The following is a 22,731-nucleotide window of genomic DNA, read 5'->3' as shown; positions in this document are numbered from 1 at the left end:
ATTAAGGACGTGCAATTTGGTGCAACTGCAGAGAACCAGGCCCCATTGTCTACCTGCCTCCAACTTATTGCCTGGCTTGGGCAAGTGACTTTAGCCTGTTTCTTCCGATGTGAGGGAGACTAAATATACCCGGTGCTCCAAACATTTGCAAGGATTAAATGGAATCACGCACCCAGAGCATTCAATGCCAGTTCCTTTTAATCTGGGAAGTCTTTGCAGCTACTAACTGCAGAAATCAATAGCTGAGACACTGAGCAAGATACAAATGTGAACAAATTAAACTAAAAAAACAAACCACAACTATAGTCCTATAGTACACTAAACTCTACAATAAACCAAAAGGAAGAATCCGGTAGAAGGGGAAAACAGGACAGCCAAAGGAAGCAGACCAAGCTGCTAACATATGCTCCCCGAGGACACAGGAGCCCGGTGGCTTCATGGGTGCACTCTGGGCTGCCCCCTGCACAGTTAGTCTCTGAGGCAGAAAGTTGAGAGTCTTAGAAAGCCAGAGAGGCAGTGTTACCCCGTCCTATAGGGTTGCTAAGAGTCAGAATTGACTCCGTGGCAGTGAACTTGCTTGAGTTTGAGAGAACAGCCACCCATAACCCCCCGCAGCTTCCTTCTTCTCTGACAGCCTCGTCTCGAGCCTCTTTATTCTTTGCTCTCCCATTCCTCCACGAAGGCATCTGGCTTCCACAATGACTCTCCTCACTCGATTCTCCCAGCCACCCGCTGAACCCCCTGAAGATTCTTCCTTTTCTTGACGGACACACACACACACACACACACACACACACACACACACACACCTACTATGTAGAAACCATACATTGAGTTTTGGCAGACTAAAGTTCAACAGTGTAAGCCAAATATTGTGAAAAAAACAAAACCACTTATGCAGTCCCTGTGCCAAAGATGCCAAATCCAAGTGCAGAAAAGGCTGAGTAAAAGAGTGCAAATACATGTGTATATTTGGTGGGCACTGCACACACCATGTCCTGAACATGAATGGGTACCACAAAGCCTGAATGAATAATCATTGGATTGTGAGGTCCTCAGTGGTGACAGTTCAATCTTCCTCCTTCCTGTCCTCCCCAAACGTCTCCAACCTCTGCTTCTCATCTTCACTTTCTCCACATCTTCAGACCCCTCTCGAGGCCCCACCAACCATCCTGAACTGAACCCTTGCCCTGAAACAAAGCTGATGGCAACCTTCTGTCACCAGACCTCCCCTGACCCTCACTTCCAGCACCAGGTTTGCTAGGTCACAAATTGCCACCCGCGGAGTCGCATTCTCTACTGCCTGCCACACCGGCACCGCTCCCCACTCTGCTTGGGTTGCTAAGATGTTACGCTACGCTGCCTCCCGCTTCTCCAAAAGCCCGCGCAAGGTTTCTTTTCTCTTTTTTCTTCTACTTTGTACTTCAAAACTTCAATAGAAAATCCATTGCCTGGCTTTATTATTTCTTCATTCGTAACTCTTAAGAGTTCTCTGATATTGGCCACTTACCTCTTGGGCAGCAGTGTCCAAAAACCTTTCTGAGATGACACTTCTAGGTAGACTTGAACTGCCAACTTTCTGGTTAGCAGTTGGGTGTGCTCACCATCTGAACCCCTCAGGGATTATTATAATTTTAATTAATTTAGGACAATAGACTTACAAACAAACAAAAAATCTCACCATTGTTGAGTTGGTGACAACTAATAACAACCCTATAGGACAGGGTAGAACTGCCCCTGTGAGTTTCTGAGACTGTAACACTGTAAGGGAGTAGAAAGCCTGAGGGCTAGTGGATTCGAACTGCTGGCTTTACAGTTAGCAGCCCAACAAATAATCACTATGTCATGAGAGTTCCTAATGGATGAATGAGACTCTGCAAATATCAGTCTCCATGATCCTAAGACCAAAAGAGCTAGACTGCACCCAGCTACTACTACCCAGTGCTCTGAAAGAGATCACACTAGAAGGTCCTGAAAAGAGTGAAAGAAAAATGTGGAACAAAACTCATAATCATAAGAAAGACCAGGCTTACTGGTTGGATTGGGACAGGTGGCCCTTGGTCATGCTTTAGGTCTAGCAATGAATGCATCCTCGTGGCTCAAATTTCTGCCAAGCAATCGAAAGGTCAATCAGGGGAAAATTATTCTAAGGAGGCATGCATGCCTTAGAGTAATCAACCCTTGATCTCAAGTTAGGAATGAAGGAGACATGAAACAGGAAACACAAGAAGGAACTGAGATAGATGATGGCATATTAAGGTTTGCAATAACCGACATGAGCCAAAATGTGTATGAATTGTTGGCTGGATAATTGGTCTGCTCTATAAAACTTCACATAATTCACAATAAAAAGTAAAAAGAAAAGCTTATTAAAATTTAATTTACTACACATGGCGAGAGATCACCATCATAGAAAGCACAGTTGTCGTTTTGTTTAAATATCATGTTCTCAGACTGAACACAGTGTAATTATTGTTAGCCACCATCCCAGTGGTTCCAATTCACAGTGACCTTATGCACAACATAACCCAACAAACAAAACAAAGAGAGTCTAGCTCTGTGCCGTCTTCACAACTGTTGTTATGTTTACACTCGTTATTGTGGGCATTCCGTCAACCCATCTCCTTGGTGACCTTTCTCTCTTTCACTGACTCGCTACCAGGAATGACTTGTCTGGAGACTGGTTCCCCTGACAGAATGCCCAAACGATGGGAAACTAAGCCTTGCATGTTCCCTTTCTGGCCGTACTTCTGCCAAGACGGATCTGTGTGCTCTCTGGCAGCTCGTGGTACTTTCACTTGTCTCTGTCAGCACCATCATTCAAATGCTTCAATTCTTTTTCGGTCGTTCTTATTGTTTATCCAACTTTCACAGGCATGTGAGGTGATTGAAAATGCCATGGCTGAATATGGTCAAAACGAAACGCATTCTTGACTCACTTCCACCTCCCAGCTTCTCTGTCCATGCACCTCCAGTCCATTTCAGACATCACATTCCACTCACCTGTCTCACCCTATCTCCACTGCATTTTTTATCAATTTCAGATAGAAGAAATTGGTAAAAATCTTTGGTTTCTTCATCTTTGACGTTAGTGGTTGGTGGGTAAACTTTAATAATAGTTATATTAAGTGGTCTTCCTGGTAGATAGTCTCTTATCACTGACAGTGTTGTACTTCAGGATAGAGCTTGAAAATTTTTTTAAAGAAAGAATGCAATGTTTTTCATCTTCAATTGGTCTTTTCCAGCATGGGAGACCACATAGTTGTCCAATTAACGATCTCGAATACCAGCCCATTTCAGCTCACTAACGTCTAGGATAGTGACCCACATTAGTTCCATTTCATTTTTTACTTCAATTTTTCTCAGATTTACATTCCATGTTCTGAAAATTAGTGGATATTGCAGACATTTCTTTTCATTTTAAGGCATATCCCAACAGCAAATCAAGGCTCTAGAAGTTTTACTCCATTCACATCACTGAGGTGGAATCTATTCTGAAAGGCAGCCCTTTTTAATTGCTCATCTTCTGTGCTATATTATATCAAATAATATGCTCATCTTCTGTGATATATTGCATCAAATAATATGCCACTGCTACTCATAAGGTTTTCACTTGCTGGTTGTTTATAAGTAGCTCTCCAGGTACTTCTACATAGTCTGTCGTATTCTGGAGATTCTGCTGAAATGCATTTATTGTGATTCTGCTGACATCTGAATCACTAGTGGCATGGCTCTCAGTATCACAAAGCCACCATGGTATGACAAAGTGACAGAGTGATAGGATTTCCTCCCTGCCCCCACTGCTCCCTGCTCACCCTCCATTTGCCCTGATGCTTTCCACCTTCTATTTCTCTCCTTCCTCTACCGCGGAGCCCTGGTGTCTTGGTGGTGGAGCACGACTAACTCCGAGGTGGCGTGTTTGAACCCACCACTGAGCTGGAGGAGGGAGCCATGGCAATCTGTGTCCATGAAGATTGCAGTCTTGTGGGGGCAGTTCGACTCCCCTATACCACCACTATATGATTGAACCCACATGGCGCCATCCACTCCATGGTAGAGGGCAACTTCCTTTGGCTTCCCACCCACAGACACTAAGGAGGAACTTGAGTTGGCAGCTGAGTCTTCCTTGGGTTTGGTTGTTCTTCCCCATCTATACAGGCACAGAAAAAATGCTCCCGACTCTTCACTCTCAAGGTTCATTTTATTATTTTCTCTCTGTAATGTGTGTGTTTTGAAAGGTTTAAAATGACACGGGGTAGGAGTCACGTGACACAGCTCAGTTATGACATGCTTGTTAGGTGTTTTTCCATGTAACAAAGTTGTGACTAATAATTTGTTTAGTCCTTGTGAGGGAAAATCGTAAGAATTTTGAGCATCCTGAGAAAACCAGCATTGCTGCAAGAAAGTGATACAAGTCCACCTCCCTTTTCTCAAGGAGTCCCGGATGGTGTAAATGAGTCATGGGTTTGGCTGCTAAACCAAAGGGTGGAAGTTCAAGTCCACCCATAGGCAATTTGCAGAAAAGGTCTGGAGAGCTGATCCCAAAAGATCAGCCATTGAACATCCTATGGAACATAATTCTTCTCTGATATACATGGGACTCCAGGATCCAGAGTTTACTTGATTTCTTTTCTAACATCTTTGGGCCAAGAAGTGTTTTGGAATTTTCCGGATTTTCAAAAGGTAATACGATTTCTAGGGTCACTATGGGGCCGAAGCCTACCCAGCAGCAGTTAACAACCACCCCAGCACAGGTTATAGACCGCGGACTGTACACCACCACTCGTGGAAGGTATGGCAGCACCCCATAGCCAAACATACAGATACTCTCTGTGACTATAAAACCTATAAATAGATTCCTGCCAGTGTAGACGGCTTTGCTGCCAAAGATGTTCTAATCAGGTCAGGTCGGATTTTGGCCTCAGATCACAAAGGTGGAAGAACTTTCAGACATCAGAGCATTTGAACTTGAGGACTCCAAAGGAATGATTTCCCTGTGCTCTGTGTTATTTCAGATTTTTAAAAAAGAGGTAGTCTCTTTCAAAGTAGAAGACAATTTTCATCCAATTTTCAGAAGTGTAAGAATTGGTCAGTAGAGAACTGTCACCTCTTTTGGAATCACCAGCTAATATGTTGTAAAGAGTTTAAAAAGCAGAAATATAGTAAAAATTAGTGTTCTGTTTTAAAAGTGAAAATTAAAAAATATTTTGATACACGTTAGACCCTCTGGTGGTTTATAAACCCGAGTTATTCTATGAACATGATTGCCATTGTACGAGATAAATCTTTGATGTGAACGATTGTCCAGTAGTTATAAGATGAACAGCAGAATCCCTGGCTTCTACTCACTAGATGCCCGTAGTTGCCCTTAGTATAACTGTGAGATCAAAAAAGTCTCTACTCCTCAAACTCAAGACTCACTGCCATCAAGAAATGACAACTCACAATGACACACCAGAACAAACTGAACGGCTCCTTGTGGGTTTCTGGGCTGTTAACAGGAGCAAAAAGCCTCATCTTTCTCCCATGGAGGAGCTGGTGGGTTCAAACTGCTGGGCTTGCAGTTATCAGCCCAGTTTATGTCACCAAGTCTCCAGGGCTACTACACATGTCTGTAGACCTTGCCAACATTTCTCCTAGTGAAGAAAGCCTGAAATTGTTTGGAATGATTTGTGAATCTGGGATTTTATCCCTCTCCTTGAATTTCCTTTTCAAATTCCCCTTTCTGCATTTGTCCTTCAGTTCTTTCCCAATGGCAGTGAGAAAACAAACAAACAAAAATAACGAGGCTATAAATGAGGGTCAGCTTCAAGAACATTCTCATTAGAAGGGGTCAAATGACACAGTCAATTTATAAACAGCAACTGGATGCTCTGGCAATAAGCTAAATGTGGATAACATTTTTTTTAAAAAAAGTGAGTGTGCAATGTTCTCTTTTCAAACCCTTTTTGGGCACAGGCTCCTGCGCTGCCAGCATTCCAGGACAATGACAGCCCATGTGCCCTTGGTCAACGTCCCCTCTTCTCCTTTGAAAATGCAACCAAATGACCTCCAGAGCCTCGCTGGTACTGGTAACAAGTCTGAAACCAGATCCCATGAGTAACCTGTGTTCTGGATTTCACTCTAGGGTGAAAGGGGCTGAGTGTCCAGCCACAGGGCTCCCTGGAGACTCGGAAGGGCACAGCACCACTTTTTCCCATTTCATTATCGTGGGCTCCTAAGAAGGATTTCTGCTTGAACAAAGAGTTCTTCAGCTAGGAATGTGAAAACCATTGCCCAATGGGAGGCTCTCCTATGCAAATGAGAGAATGGAGTTGAGAGGAGGAGGCAGACCCCTTTCTGCTGGCCAAGGAGTTTCACCAGTAGGTCACATCACATCTGGGGAACCTCAGTTTCCAAATCTCTAACATGGGCTTTTGGGCTTGTTCTGGGAATGAACTTAGATGCAATACGTGCCTGATTATATGTAAGCAAAACATACCCCCAGATATATAAATATACATATCGTCGTTTTCCTAGGAAGAGTCTAATTCCTCACGTGAATTCATCTAATCCTCCTGTGATCAGGGGTACAAGAAAAAGTTCAGGTTACAGGACTATGCAGAGACTCGGGCACTATCATACGCCCAAAGGTGTTTTCTTCGAATTGTGTGAGCAGGCAATGGCAGTAGAATGAGAAGTATACTTTGTTTTGAACCATAGGCTTCCAAAAGGCGGAAGGAAATGATCACTCTCAAGGCCATTCTGACTTAGCTTCACACTATGATGCCAACGTGGAAAGTAGATTGGCGGAGACAGGGACTTCTAAACCAATCTGACCTCATCCCTTTCTGAAGTCTCAATGACCCTGAAAGAATAGGCACATGGGTGAAATTGGGCATCACTGATACATGAACGCTGTAGTTAGTTACCATTGAGTCAGCTCTGTGGACAACGCAATGAAATCCTGCTGGGTCTTGCGTCATCCAGGGGACGGTTGGTGCACGCCAGTCCATTGTGACTGCCCACGTGTATTTTGAGTGCTGCCACCCATAGCTGTTAGTCTGTTGTACTGACTCGTGTGTTGTTGTGATGCTGGAAGCTATGTCATTGTCAATGTCATTGAACTGAAATACCAGCGTGGTCATTCATGGTGAACAAGTTTCAGGGAAGCTTCCAGGGTAAGATACCCTAGGAAGAAAGACTTGGTGATTTATTCCTGAAAATTAGTCAGTGGAAACCTTATGGATCACAATAGAATACTGTCAACACTAAACAAATAAAACAAAACGATTCCATCTAGTCAATGCTGACTCACAGTGACGCTATAGGATGGAGTAGAACTGTCCCTGTGGTTTTTCAAGAGTGTAATTGTTCATGAGAGTAGAAAGCCTCATCTCTCTCCCATGGAGGGCTTGGTGGTTTCAAACTGCTGACGTTGCAGTGCGGGGCAACATGTAACCCACTATCGCACTAGAACTCCTGTTAAAAACACAAGGCAAGGGCAATATCCATAATCCAGAAGAGAATACTGCCTGGTTTAATAATAGGAACGGTGTGTGCGCAGGGCTACATCTTCTTACTCTCCCCATTCAATCTGTGTGCCAAGAAAATCATCAGAGAAGCTGGCTTATGTGAAGAAGAATGTGGCAGCATCAGGACTGGAGGAAGGCTGATTAACAACCTGCAATATGCACATGGCACAATCTTGCCTGCTGGAAATGAGGAGGACTTGAGAAACTTGCTGATGGCCATCTAAGATCGCAGCCTCAGTACGGATTTTGACTCAATGGAAAGAAGTCAAAAATCCTCACAACTGCACCAGTAGGTAATATGACAACACAACAGAAAAAAAAAGGTTGAACTTGTCAAGATTTTGTTTTGCTTGGATCCCCAATCAAGGCTCATGGAAGCAGCAGTCTAAAGAAGATCAAAGAAGAATCGATGCATTTGAAAAGCATCACCTGATGTGTACGGGAAGAAGTGTGGCCAGAGGGTTCCCTGGAGGCGAGGACGGCTAGACTTTCTCTTACATACTTGTACATGTTGTCAGCAGAGACCAGTCCCTGGAGAAGGGCATCACGTTTGGTCAAGTAGAGAGACAGTGAAGGACAAGAAGGCCTTTAATGAGATGGATTGACAACAAGGCTGCAACACTGCACTCAAGCATAGGGACAGCTGTGAAGGGCTGGATAGTGTTTACTTCTGTTGTGCATAGAGTCAGAACTGACTCAATAGTACTTACCACAAGCGCCATCAACAACAATAGTGAGTTAGTTAAAGTTTATTGTGCCAACCTGGCTGACAAACACATATGGAGTTAATTGAAGGATGGAGAGATAAATGGCTCAGTGAACCTCGCCTTTCTGGTTCTCGGGTCTCCTGCTATGTGATGGTCGCACCAGGGTGCAGCTGCATTAGCCAGTTCGCTGCTTCAGCTGGCAAGGCTCACTTCCTGCAAGACATCCCCAAGGAGAAGCCACATGGACCTACCCCGATGCAGCCCTGGGTGCTGGAGCAGCCGTGTGGAGACCCCTGCCAGCGCTGAGATGCTTACATGTTCACTGATTTTTGGCTTTCCACCTGATCAGTGTCATGGTGTGTGTATTGTGAGATGGAGGTCTTTGTGGATTGGTGTCGGACATATGGGTTAATGTTGGAACTTGTGGGCTTGGTCAACACTGAGTTGGGCATGTTTTCTTGATGTACATTTGCCCTTTATATAAAAGTCTCTTTCATACATGTGAGCTTCTGTGGATTTGTTTCTCTAAAGTACCCAGAGTAACATAAACGGTTTGGTGAGATTTGGCCTGAAGAGGTGGTGTCCTCACTTCAACTCAAGCATTGGGTTAAAGGTAAGTGCTCTGTGTTGATTCCCAGTAATATCCCCTGGGGCTTGGGGTACTAGGCAGGATCTCGGGCAGCATTTCAAAGACAAATGTCAATCATCCTGGAGTGTCTAGAAGCACACAGATGGTGAGTCCCAGGAAGCATAAGAAAGTCCTTGGCTTCGCTAGGCAGCAGGTAAGTCAAGGAGTGTGGGGGTGGGGCCCTGCAGGTGTGACTCCTAGAAGACCAGTCATTGCACCTGCCACTCCAAGCAAGCAAGCATAACTACTGATGGGCTAATGTGAAGCCCTGTGTGTTGGCTGCCTCCTGGTCTTCCTCCTCCTTGGCTCCCCACAAATAATAGATCTGTACTCCGGCAAATTTAAAATTAGAACAAATACAGTCCTTCGCTTCCTTCCTTTGATCTGGCTATGAAAGATTTGAACAGAGACCTATCCGTTTACTAAATTTCAAATTTCGACACTGGCTCACCCTGGGTAACGTCAAGCAAAGAAACAGGAAACCACACTCTTCACAAGAAAAGATTTAGCTATTCAGTTGGGAAACCTGATCTGAGGAATCAGAGAAAATGTCTACTCTGAAACTGTCATACGGAAGACAAGTTGTATTGAAACAAGACTCAAGAGATTCTTGGCTTTGTAAAACAAGTGCAGGCAAAGAGGAAGATGGAATATTTGGGCTGTAAGCTAAAACAAACAGCAGTGTGGATTGGAGGTGGACTGCGACTCAAACAAACACGTAAACTAGGACATGAACTTGGAAAATCTGAACGGAAGTCAAGGAGAGAGCAAAAATATGGCTAATGGGGATTAAGGGACAATGAGGTAATGGTAGAAGATCCAACATGTGGCTAATGGTAACACTGAGAAAAAGAGAGAAAAAGAGGAAGCGATCACCAAAGGCCTACAAGTCCCTTTGGCTTCACAGGAAAACGTGCACTGCCTCTCAGACAACATCAGTGAAAAGGCCCCCCAAGCTAGAAGTCTCCATGGGATATTATTACAGTGCATCAGAAGAATATTCTAGAGGCATCTTGGCTTAAAAGTAATGCTTAAACCAAGGAGCCACCTAAAAATAAAAGTAAATAATCAAGTTGCATATGTGGTGAATAGCCTGTAATGAAATATAATTCAGTCATCGAAAGGGATAAAGGTCTGGTACAGGCTATGACCGATAAACCTGGACACAGGTAAAATCAGCCAGGCACAAAAGGACAACTACAGTATATTCTTAATTAAAGGAACAATATAGGATGTACAGGGACAGAAATATATCAGTGGTTACCAGGGGTTGGGGAAGAAAAAATCAAACTGACTGCCACTGAGTCAATCTTGACTCAGAGTGACCTTATATCCGTCTAATTCAAATACCAACTCACTGCCACCAAGTAGGTTCCAACTCATAGTGACTTTATATGAGAGGGTGGAGCCCACTGCCCCTGTGGGTTTCCAAGACGAAAACTCTTTACAGGAGCAGGATGCCTCCTCTGTCTCCTCGGGGAGTAAGTTGGTGATTTGACTTGCTCACCTTGTGGTTAGTAGCCCCACATGCAACCACTACGACACTCGGGCTCCTGCGACTATCAATCTCCACTGGAGCAGCCAAGCCTCATCTTTCTTGTGGGAGCGACTGGTGGGTTCAAAGGATTGACCTTAAGGTTAACAGCCCAAAGTGCAATCAATCCACTACGCCACTTCGGGAGAGGAAGGGAGGCAGATTTATTGCTTTGGGGGTCTATTAATACCTACAATTCTCTTTGGGGTGATGAAAAGGTCTTAGACATTAATAGTAGGTTGGTTGCACTGTACAAATACAATTTATTCCACAGAACTGTCCATTTAAAATTGCTATCATGACAAGTTTTAATCTAAGTATATTTTGCACCACGTCCAAAGCAAAACAAAAGCTACATAACTTGAGTTCTATACCTAGACAAATTGTCTTTAGTTTTGGACTCCAGCATGCAAAGTTTTAGAAAGAACGTGTCTTTAGTGATACAATTTTATTGAGTGTTAATGCTCTAATATGACGGATCACACAGCCTAAGTAGCAACTCTTCAACTTGCCACTGGAGTGTGAAAGCATCCATAGACCCTCTGTAAAGAAACGGGCACAATTGTGGACTATTTTTAGTTTTATTTATCATGCTGCAAATGATTACTTATTGCCACAGAGTTGATTCCAACTCCCAGTGACCCTCTAGAACAGAGCAGAAGTGTCCTTTTGGGTTTCTGAGACTTTGAATCTTTCCAGGAATAGAGAGCCTCATCTTTCCCGAGGAGTGGCTGAGGTGTTCAAACCACCGATCTTGTGGTTTGAAGCCCAATGCATAACCCACTGCGCTACCAGAGCCCCTTGTTGCAAATGATAGGCAAAGCAACGTCAAATGCCCAAGAGTAAGGAAGAGGATAAAGTTAGAGAGCAGTCAGAATTGCTAAATTAAGTTGTGGATACAAAAAATAGGACAAGTAAAATAAGAAAACCTAATGAGTGTATATTTATAATGCAAGATTTTATTTGCTGAGATTCAACTGTAAGTCTCAGGGAGAAGGGATGATCCCAATGTCTGAAATGTCTTATTCTAGGTGGGCAAAGGTGGCATGGTGGAGTGGAGGGGGTGAGAGGGAAAGAAAAGTTAAAGATGCTTTTGAAACACGCACACTTACTCTCTAGTAGAATGAATGTAGAAGAAATCCTTTCCAAAGCACTGCACAATTAAAAAGAGAGGGGGAGGGAAAAGGACCATTTTGCACAAGGCAGAAAAAGGAAAAGAGAGGAAGCATAAATCCAGAATGCATAAAATAAGAAGTAAAAAAATAGTTAAACCAAATATCTCATGTACAATAAGTGAAAATGGGTTAAATCCATATTAGCAAAAGTCCCTTTGATGTGAGATGCATAAGCAGATAGCAAATGCTACACATGCCAATAGGTGAGCAAAGGTACATTGTCCAAGAAATAGATTTGAGATTACAATATTAATTTTTAAATGTAGTAGTCAAGAGAAAGTCATTAAATAATAAATTTAAATACTAAGCACCAGCATCACCGTGTTGGAAGCAAATGGAATACTATGCAGCCAGAAAGACTTCCAATTCAAAGACATACTTGGAGAAAGCTCGGCAGCAGTGGGGAATCTAGCCTTCTCCTCCCAGTGTTTGACAAGCAGAAGACTGGATGAAGAGGACCCGAAAAACACCACTATTAAAGCCTATTTACAAATCCTTTAAACATGAACTCTTAAACATGCCAATGGCTGTTCACTCCGGATCATGCTGGCATTTGAAATACCTGTGACACAGCATCCAGCGTCACCGCTAAACAACAAGCCACCAGAGTTCGACAGACTGGCAGATATGTGGTGGGTGAAAGTCGGGCATTGAATCAGGAAGAGGGGAGAAGAGCAGATGCATTTGAATGGCGCTGGCAAAGAATATTGAAAGTGCCAGGGACTGCCAAAGGGACCAGTCAATCTGTCTTGGAAGAGGTACAGCCAGAGTGCTCCTTAGCGGCGAGGATGGCAAGACATTTGTCTTTTGTACTTTGGCCATATTGTCAGGAGAGACTGGTCCCTGGAGAAGGACATCATGCTTGGTAGAGGGCCAGCAAATCAGAGGAAGGCCCTTGAGAAGATGGATTGACACAGCAAATTGGACATGACCCGGCAGTACTTTGTTCTGTTTCGCACAGGGTCGCTATGAGTGGGAGCTGACTTGATGGCACCTAACAACAACAATAACAATTAAGAAGACATAAAGAAGGCCTCTCAATAAGTTCAGTAAACGTGCAGTCCTTTGGTTCAGATTCATTTTTTGCAAGTGAGAGATAGAAATGCTAATTATTTTACAATTAACAGCCAACAAAGCCCACCCTCTCCTGTCTGCATGGAACAAAGGAGACATTAGAAATAGAAATACAAACTGATGGGGTGGGGTGGGGGAAAGAGGTCTGCCAATAACGATGTCAGGGGAGGAACTAAAAAGTTTACTTAGGGGAAATGTACCATTTTGATTTTCTTTCATGTGAAGTAAGAAAGAATTTAAAGATAGGACATAAACCTTCTGCTTGAGTTAACAAAAAAAAGAATGAAATATAACCAAGAAAATAAAAGAAAGACATTTCTAGAGATAAAACTAATGTGTTGGGAAACAGATTTATATGGTGGATAAATCCATGACCTGGGTCCTTTGAAAAGACTAATAAAAGCCAGGAAATCTCACTGAAGAAACACATGCACACATACACAAAAAATGGTGTTAGAAATGAGAACGTAGAAATAATCAGATAGAAGAGAAATTTAAAACGACAAAAATTTCATACAGGATGCTGTGCTAAAAGGAAGGTTGTATCTCAGTGGAAAGGAAACCGAGAAAGAAGAAACCAAAGCTTATCAAAGCTGACAATCAGAAGAGACCACTATTCATGGGCCAAATAGAAACGAGTCTCGCAGAATTCTGTCCATAAAAGGAGTTGTGCCCAAATGTTTTAGAGACACGTCCTCTCAAACCTTCAAGGCACACATAATTCTTATGCTATTTAAACTGTTATAGATCGTAGAGAGAGAAAAAAGGAAATTGTCAACATTCACGTTACCAAAGTTAAAATAAACCCGAAACCACTATGCAACAAAGACAACACAACAAAAGTATAGACGTATTTAATACAGAAATAGAAATGTAAATCAGAAATAAACATCTAGCATCATATAGTCATAATTGAAAAGTAATTAATTCCTCCTCACTGAGTAGAATTGAATCGAAGAACTCATGGGTAGGTTAATATTTCTGACTAAAACTTTATGAAGTGCTGTCAGTAGAAAAGCAGTAGTTGACAAAATTTAAGAATTAATTCCTGGTAAAACTACAGGAAATACTTCTGCAATTCAATGATGTATATTAATTTAAAACCAATAGTTAGTGTCAGAAATAATGTTCACATACCAAAGTAGCATTTCCCAACTTCATAGTTCTAAGAAACAGTTTTCTAAGAGCGTACATGTGATTAAAAGGAATGCATGCAATTAATTAACAACACTTCAAAAGTACTTTGGGAAATAAACAGAGAGACACATTCTTTAATAAGAGGTCCCAGTGTTATAAAATATCACTTCTCAAATTAATTTATACATTCTAAAGACTACAATTACTAACTGACTCTCTCTCTCTCTCTCTCTCTGTGTGTGTGTGTGTGTGTGTGTGTGTGTGATGTCAGCAGTCAGGACAAGGAATAACAAGACTGTGTCCAGAGTTTCCTGGAAGAATAAACTTGTAAGAGAAGACAGGTAACTTGGGAAAAAACTATTGACCCAGGGATCTTCAATGAGAAAAGACTAAAATGTGCTATGAAACACAGTAATTACATAACCTGACACCAACGCGGAGCTTGGAGGCAGCTAGATGGTACAGAGGTGGGAATCCCAAAATAGATTCAAAGTTCTTTTAAGTATAAGAAGCATGGACTTCTAAGAAGAAAACAGAAAAAAAAAAGGGATTCAATAAATCTTTTGAGGTCAGTGGTTCAAATCCACCATTTACTCCATATGAGAAAGATGAGGCTATCTGCCCTGGAAAGATTTACAGCCTAGCGAGCTAGTTCCATTCTGCCCAGATATCAGTTATGAGTTGAATTCAACTCAGCAGTGGGTTCTCAATTACCCTGAGGTTCTGGAAACCCCTACACTGCTCACCACCTTAGAAGGCGATAGGGGGAACGGGTAGGAATCTGAAAGGCTGAGTTATCCAAAAGAGTCCGAGCATATAAAGATGCTCATTAAATGATCAGATCAGACAGAGCTTAAGGATTTAACAAAAAGTGTGCTTGTGTGTGTTTCTGGGGAAGGTCATGACAAACATCATATCAGTTTTTGGAAAAATAGTTTCTCAACACATTTGAATACAGCATGAGAAAACTGGCATTTCAGTCCGTGATTGCTATATTTTATGAGCTTATCAATAAAAAAGAAATACAGAAATTGCTTTAGAAAAATAGCCAAACAGCACAGACATGCAATTCCATGAGAGAAGAAATAAAAAGCAACTAGTAAAATTATGGTGAAAATCCTTCACTTGTAAAGAAATGTGCAACTGAACAAGGGGACTAGAGGCATTATTCACACATGAACTTGTCAAGCCAAATGCTCACTAACGTCCAGTTGAGTCTGACTCACAGCGACCCTGCAGATAGAGTAGGCCTGTGCCTTTGTGTTCCGGAGCAGCAAATCATTAGGGGAGTGAAAAGCCTCCTCTTTCCCCTGTGGAGTGACTGGTGGTTTTGAACTAGTGATCTTTTGGTTAGCAGCCCAAGTCTTAACCCACTATACCACCATACAGTGAACTTCTGAGACAAGGAAAATACCTTTGAAAACTGTCCTCTTTTAAAGATCCTTTGAACATCTAAACATGAAGCTATCAAGTAATACACCAAGGGAGGCCTCAGGGTTCTGTGAAGTAATAACTCATCTGCCTGTAGCCTGATTTGGGAGTCAGTTATTGTCCCCAACTTTGTCAGAGCTCCTCGTTGCTGTCTTCAGAGCCTGCAGCACATTCTTTGGACGATGGGGATCAAATCTGCGTTGACAGCTTTGTCTTTTGGCAAGAGCCAAAATGAATTTCTAGCCAGGTAGGGCTACCCTATTCGTGGTCACAGGAAAGGTGTCCTGGCGAATCTGCTGTGAAGACAATGAACACAGAGCCACTCCAGGACTCTGCGGTCCTTCAGAAAACCAGCATTTCAATCAGCAAGTTGGAAGGATTGCACTTGTCAGGATGTCTTCGTCTTAGGGAAAGGGCTCCAGACTGGTCTGTCCGCCTCATCTTTTCACTAAGCCTTTGATATTTTTGAAATATGAGCTTGATTGTATCATCCCTGCTTCCTGGTCAGCTTAGGAGAAAGGAAAACACTCACACAAAAAAATACGATAAAGGCTTTTTTGATTCGATTCCTGTGCTCCAGCTTTATTGGACACCAATCCCAAATCCCTGGGTCTCTCACCCTGGCCTTCTGGGAAAGCCTCAGGGCCATCAGGCCGGTCCTGGGGGGTTGCTGTTCACTCGGCGTCCCCCTTCCCCCATAGCTGGGACACACACGCTCCTTCTACAGGTCTCCACTCAGCAGCGGGCGTCCCAGGAAGCCCTTGCATAAGGCCACGGTGAGTCACCGGAGACGCTGGTGGGCATCATTCGCATGCCCTGTACGGCACTTTCCACAGTCTGCCATTTGGGGATGCAGTTATGTGATTACGTTTCTCTCCCCTTGGATATCAGAAAGAGAGGCCCGGTGGCCCGGTGGTGAAAGGACTTTACTGAAAACCCAAAGGGAGCCTGCTCCAAACCTCCCAGCCACTCAGTAGGAGGAACACGAGGCCGGGCTTCCACAGAGATTCACAGCCTGGGCAACCCTCTGTGGGGTAGTTCTGCTCTGGCCTCGAACCCACTATGGGTTGGAATAGCCTCCGTGGCCGTGGGTTTGGTGTTTGATTTGGAGATTGGAGGCCTTCAGGGAGGCCAAGCACCTGCACTGTTTTCACTCAGCCCATTGCACAACGCGCATCGTGCCAGTGACGCACTCAGCAGATAATCCAAGAATGAAAGGGAAATGTTATTGGCTGTGTGTGTGTGTGTGTGTGTGTGTGTGTGTGTGTATGGCGGGGGATAGATATTCTGCAAGAATACCCCTTTCTCCCATCATTGCCGCTACTCCCCCAAGCAGAAGGGGGGCGGTCTAAGCTCTTCCCCCTGGACCCTAGACAGTAATGATGCTGTCTAGCTCTTAGAGGGCCTGGCCACCTTTATCTTTGTGTCTTAAGAGAAACCAACTGTCATCGGCCCGGAGGCCCCTGGTGTCCTGACTCACAGAACTGTGAGCCATAAAGCAGGTGCTGTTTGGGGGCTGTTTGTGTTGCAGCAAGAGTCACCGAAACACTGGGCTCTGCCTTGACATCCCAAGGACTTCTCGTTTCTCTGCCTCTCTAAGGGGTCAAGCAGTTTGGTGAGAATCAGCCCAGGAGTCCGGTTCCTGGGTGCCTGCAGCAAAGCAGCTGTTCCCCTTTGGTTACCCTTGGGCATCCACCCAAGGAGCCAGCAACATGATGCCAGCACCCTTGTGACTTGCTGGGCTGCACGTATCGCCAGCTGAATTGGGGGTGTCTTTATTTGTCCGGTTTCCTCAAGCTTCGTTAAGGCAGGGATTTGTCATGATCCTCGGTGATTGTCTAGCTGCCTGGCATTCAGTAGATGCTCAATAAATTTGTGCTGAATGAATTGAATGAATCATCCTTTGTTTCACTGTTCTCACCCAATAACCCCGTTCGCCAGCACGGCCTTCCCTGAACAACTCATATAGAATATGTTCTCCCTCCACACCCCTTGCCCTTTTGTCCCCGCAAGCCCCCCCACCCCAATCCTCAAATATACTTTGTCCACCTGAGCCCCTCTCTGCCTGGCACTGCATGCTTCTTGGAGTCAGACATAATGGCAATGGCTTGGGTCCAATGCCAATGCCATATTTTGTATTCAAACAAGACGACGCATCTAGAACATATGCACATATGTTCAATCAATGTGGCACCCCTTCTCTTCTTTCTCTTTCTTTCCTTATTTCCTTCTTTATTTCACTTTTGATGTCTCTCTCAGGTCTCCAAATGTATCCACTCAGTCTGACAATAGCTTTATATCTACAGACATCAGGAATGGTCTGCGAGTCAGATGGATTCTGATAAAATGAACATTTATTGCCATCTAGGCTGTTTGTGTAACGCTGTGTGCAGCACTATAATAGCCAGCTGGCATGTATTATGCCCCTGTCTTAAAAAAAAAAAAGAAAAAGAAAGAAGAAAAGAAAGTCTAGGTTTGAATTTCAGGCCAAGAAAATGCCCCCCTCCCCCACTTCCAACCCATTACCTCAGGGACTCCTGAATTCCAGACAGAAGCATGGCATTGCTAATGGTGCAAACTTCAGGCCACAGACAGACAGTTCTCACCTTTCATCTAGTTGTGTATCTTGAAGACTCCTCTCAATTCACTGCCACCACCAGAACTTGTTTTTTAAGAACACTCATTCTCTGCTATAAATGACCAATAACAACCTCAAACATGATCGCAGCTATCGCGATGTTTGGTCTTGAATTTTAACCTAATGTTGATGGTACAAAAGGAAATGAGACCAACATGGTTTGAACTTGGTGGCAGATAAACCTGATTCCGACCGGCAATCATACAGTCAATCCAGCAACAAGCTCAGCTTTGGTGGGGAGGGGTTTAGGATGGAGGGAAGCATGAACCAGAGAGAAGGTAGTCTTATCACAAAATACAGGTGAGATAGGCAGTGACAAATCGAGTCCCCCTTGTAAGCCTGGTGAGTTGCTATCACATGGGATGCTTCACCTCCCTGCTCCTTGCGACCCCTGCTCTCTGCTCCTAAACCCCCTGACTAATCTAGCAGCCCAGAGCAGACTGATAACCTCTTCTTCCCAAGAGATTACTTGACATGCTTCACAGCTCATGTCGCTTATAGATGCTAATACAGTGGTAGACTTATGTTTCTGTTCCCATTCTGCATGAAAAATGCACACACGGGAGTTAATGAAAACAAGCAGCATCTTGCTGATGGCCCAGCAGAAGTCAATGCTGTCAACTTGAACGCCCTGCTCACTGCTGGTGCCTTCGAAAGCTTTTAGTCAGTCCCATGCACAAAGAGCCATTGTTTTCTGCAGCACCTTGTAGTACCACTTAGAGGAGCACTGTCACAGATTCCAAAAAGCATACATGTATATTCCCAAAAAACTCACTGTCATCCGGTCAATCGATTCTGACTCACAGTTATCCTACATGACCTGGTAGAACTACTCCTGTGCGTTTCCGAGACTGTAACTCTACAAGAACAGAAAGTTCCATCTTCCTCTGAGACGTGGCTGATGGTTTCAAACTGCTGACCCTGCTGTCAGCAGCCCAGCGCATAATCGTTATATCACCATTACACTCTGCAGGTGTATAATAATTGATCACAGTTCCTCCTCTTAATCAGTTTGTTAGACTATAGAGACATTCTCACTGTCTAAGACAGTGGCTGTTGGGTATTACATTGTCAATAGATTCTGAAGAAATAGTTTGCTCACCATAGATGGGTGGATTTGGGGATTTTTGCATTACTAAGTAGTCCTACTAGGATGCTGTTAACTGTTTTCAGTTTTCATCCTGCTACTCCACCCTTTTAGGATGATAAAGAAGCTCATAGATTCTGAATGCTGTTTTGCCACAACTTGTCACCATCAACAGTCATCTGCACATTTCTAACTCAGGGAAGCAAAAACTAACTAGAAACCAGAGTCTACCTTCCATTAGCGGACACCGGTTACCACCCCACCATGCCTCTTTAGCCCGTTAGCTCAGTCACTGTGGGGTCCCTGAAACATTCACCACTGGCTCTACATGGCTCACAGACTGATACAGATTTGGGGTTTTTTTTTTGCCTTCACCAACTTGTTGAGTGAGTTGATGAATGAATAAATGGACAGCCTTCCGGAGGGATTAAGAAACAGGATGCACGCAGGTAAATACATGGGTAGTGGCCCAGGTAAAGAGGGTTCTCTAAGTGAGCTGAAAGAATTGATATGACTGCAGGAGCAGAGTAAGCAACGGTGATGATCAAACAGTGGTTAGTGGACTGAAAGACCCCTTGAGTAGCAAGGCTGGCTCGAAATGTCTGCAAGGATAAAACATCTTCTGGCTCTCCCTGGTCCAAACAGCAGACATGGCTGTTAAGCACGTGCAAGGCAGCTAGTGGACTCAGGAACTGAACAGAAATTTAATTTTAATTTTAACTAACTTGGAGGAAGCCCTGATGGCCTAGCAGTGGAGCACATGGCTGCTAGCCAAAAGGTTGGGAGCGGCTTCATGGAAGATGTGGCACTCTGCTTCTGTAGAAGAGCTCTCCTCTGCCATATAGAACAGGAGCACTATGGTGGTGTAGTGGTTTCACGGTGGGCTGCTATCGGCAAGGTCAGCAGTTTGAAACCTCCAGCCAGGCTCCCTAGGAGAAAGATGAGGCTTTCTGCTCCAGTAAAGAGTTACACTCTGAGAAATGCAAGGGCAGTTCTACGCTGGCCTCCAGGGTCACTATGAGTCAGAGTTGAATGGATGGCAGTGAACTGTGCCCCATACAGTATGTATCAGAATCAACTCTATGGGAGTTAGGTTCAATTTTAATTTAATTTGCATTTAGATAGCAACCTGTGGCCAGTGCAACTCCACCATCTAACAGCCTTCATCCTTCTTGTGACTTCAGGATGCCAACACCTACCTCACCGAGTTGCTGAGAAGACAATGAAACAAAGTGGCTGGTGAAATGTGTGGTGCTCAGGAAACAACAGCTGCTATTATTGTACAGGGTAGCACCTTCAAGCAGTTCACACACAGGCCTTTAGACTCGACTCTACGGCATTGCAGCCGGTATTTTATTTGGTGTTATCATGACTTTTTTGCTTGCTAGAGTTAGTGGATTACCAAATGTGTGGCTCTATCTATATTGAGCTCACAAACTAAAAATAGCAAACAACCATTTGGGGATCTCATTGAAGCCTTTCAGAGATAGATGGCTATTCCAAGTGGATCAGCTTGCTGATACTCCTAATGAGCTAATTAGTTTTGACAACAGCTAATTTAGCATCTGTAAAAATTGGATTTGTAAAATTACTGTATTGTTTTCAGGCAGTGGCATCTGCCACGTTCTGAGTGATTCTGGATAAGAGCAGTGTTTGTTTCAATGCCATTCAAATAAAGCAGCAAGTATTGGAAACATTATAATGTTTCTTTGAAAATCATCCACTCCACTCCCCTGGCTTACCATGCTTTCTTCCATATTTAATCCAGAAAATAATAAGAAGCACGACATAGGGGATTAGCAGGTCATTATAACTAACCCTCCCCAGAAAATTTCGTCTAATATTACAGCTTTGTCCAGAATATGCTTATTGATTATTTTCATGTCACGAAAATTGGCAACTCATCTCAGAGGCTGAAGTGCCATTCCACATCCCCTGCCTAAGGACAAGGCCAAAGACTTGAAGGAGGAGGGCAGATGTATTTAAATTCAACAAAGAAGTTGACACACTTATTAAGGAGACCAATTAATCTACATCAGTGGGAAGCCACTGCACTGCATTTGAAAAAGTGCCCCAGGACATCATATAAATATGAGATGGAAATCTACGTTTTTACCAGGGAACATTCTCAAACTGGCCGGGCAGCTTTGCTGTTTGCAATGCACACCCTTCGGCGTGCTGTGTGTAAGCAGCGGGAAGAAGAAAAAGGTGAAGATCCTAAGGGAAAAGACAGGGCTTTGCAAGGACTTACCAATCGGCATCACTAAGAAAAAAGGCAGCCAGCAGAGGATGAAGCAGCCCACCACGATGCCCAGCGTCTTGGCCGCTTTCTTCTCCCGAGAAAACTTGAGGAGCCTCACGGAGAAGTGCGTCTTGTTCTTGGTGCTGGATGAGCCAGGGCCCGAGGTGGGGGCATTTTTCCGATGAATGCGGAGGGTCACTTGCTCCGAGTCGGACTTGTCGGTCTTGAGGCCGGCCTTGAGGCCCCTACTCTCCCTCTTGGCAACCACGTAGACCCGGCAGTACATGACCAGGATGATGGCCAGCGGGACATAGAAGGAGCCCAGCGCGGAGAACAGCACGTAGCCTGGCTCTTCAGTGATCTGGCAGATGGTCTCATCATCTGGGGCAGGCTGCCTCCAGCCGAATAGGGGCCCTATGGAGATGACCAGGGAGAGCGCCCAGACGCAGAGCAGAGCCATGAGACCCCTCCGCTGCGTCACGATGGTCGGGTAGCGTAGCGGGTAGCTCACGCCGATATAGCGGTCGATGGAGATGATGCAGAGGCCCATGATGGACGCGGTGCAGCACAGGACGTCCACCGCCGCCCAGATGTTGCAGAAGACCCGGCCGAAGGCCCAGTAGCCGAGGATCTCGAAGATGGCCGAGAAGGGCAGCACGGTGGAAGTGAGCAGAAGGTCAGCCACGGCCAAGTTGACGATGTAGTAGTGAGTGACCGAGTGCAGATGCCGGTGGCAAGCCACAGAGAGAATCACTAGGATGTTCCCCAGCACCCCGAAAATGATAAGGCCCCCCAAGATCACCCCGAGAAGAATGGCCTTGGAAACGTTCACGGGTCCGGGCGATTGAGTGCAGTTGGAGCTGTCGGAGGCGTTTCCGGAGAGAAACACCATGGTCCTGGCTGGCAGGGCGAGCGCCTGCTCTCGCGGGCCACCCCTGGGCGGGGGTGGGGGCGGAGGCGGAGGCCAGAGCGAGATTGCAGAGTCAAAAGGTCTGGGCTCCAGGGAGTCGGGCCCGCGGCGTGTGCGTCTGGGGGAGCGGGAGCGCGCCTATGGGAAGCCACGCCAGCCGGCCCTGGAAACTCTCAGAAGGCAAAGCGAAGGGGCTGGGCTTTACCGATGGCATGGCCAGGGGCGCGCCGGGTTGACCGCACAGCCTCACCACCACAGCCGGCCGTGCTGGACCCCGGGGGGCTCCCACACTCTTCCTTCCTATGGGAGGGACTGGGACGAAGCTCGGAGGACTAGATGTCAAGCCGCACTCCAGGAATTACCGGCGTCCGCCTTCCCGCGCTGGCGGATCCGTCTCGGTGGGGAGAAGCTTTAGCATTCTGCGCCCCGTTTGGGATTCAAAACTCTGCGCGCAGTCTGTCCCCAAACCACAGGCGAGTCCAGGTTCAGCGGCGACGTTCCGCGGCATCTGGGGCGCAGCTTCCCACCCGCAGTCACCAATAGTCTTTCTCTGTCCCCTCACGAGAAAGGAGGAAGAATGGGCTCGTGGGAACTCCAAATTTTAGGTGCATGGGTTACCAGCCATGGGGACAAAATATTGGCCACGTTCAAGGA

The 22,731-nt window shown here is 44.9% G+C and overlaps 1 protein-coding gene across 1 annotated transcript in view; it reads right to left on the bottom strand.

The window, feature by feature from the left end:
• ADRA1A (adrenoceptor alpha 1A) overlaps positions 1–22,059 on the bottom strand; it is a 111,938-nt gene extending 89,879 nt beyond the window's left edge. Inside the window, exon 1 of the mRNA XM_075555711.1 lies at positions 21,177–22,059. Coding sequence (XP_075411826.1) covers positions 21,177–22,059 — 883 coding nt within the window. The remainder of the gene's footprint in view (positions 1–21,176) is intronic.
• Between the last annotated feature and the right edge of the window lie 672 nt (positions 22,060–22,731).

Source organism: Tenrec ecaudatus, chromosome 8, assembly GCF_050624435.1.
Source record: "Tenrec ecaudatus isolate mTenEca1 chromosome 8, mTenEca1.hap1, whole genome shotgun sequence".
Classification (NCBI taxonomy): domain Eukaryota; kingdom Metazoa; phylum Chordata; class Mammalia; order Afrosoricida; family Tenrecidae; genus Tenrec; species Tenrec ecaudatus.
Note: the sequence above shows the minus strand (reverse complement) of the source record. Positions and strands in the feature narration are given on the sequence as shown.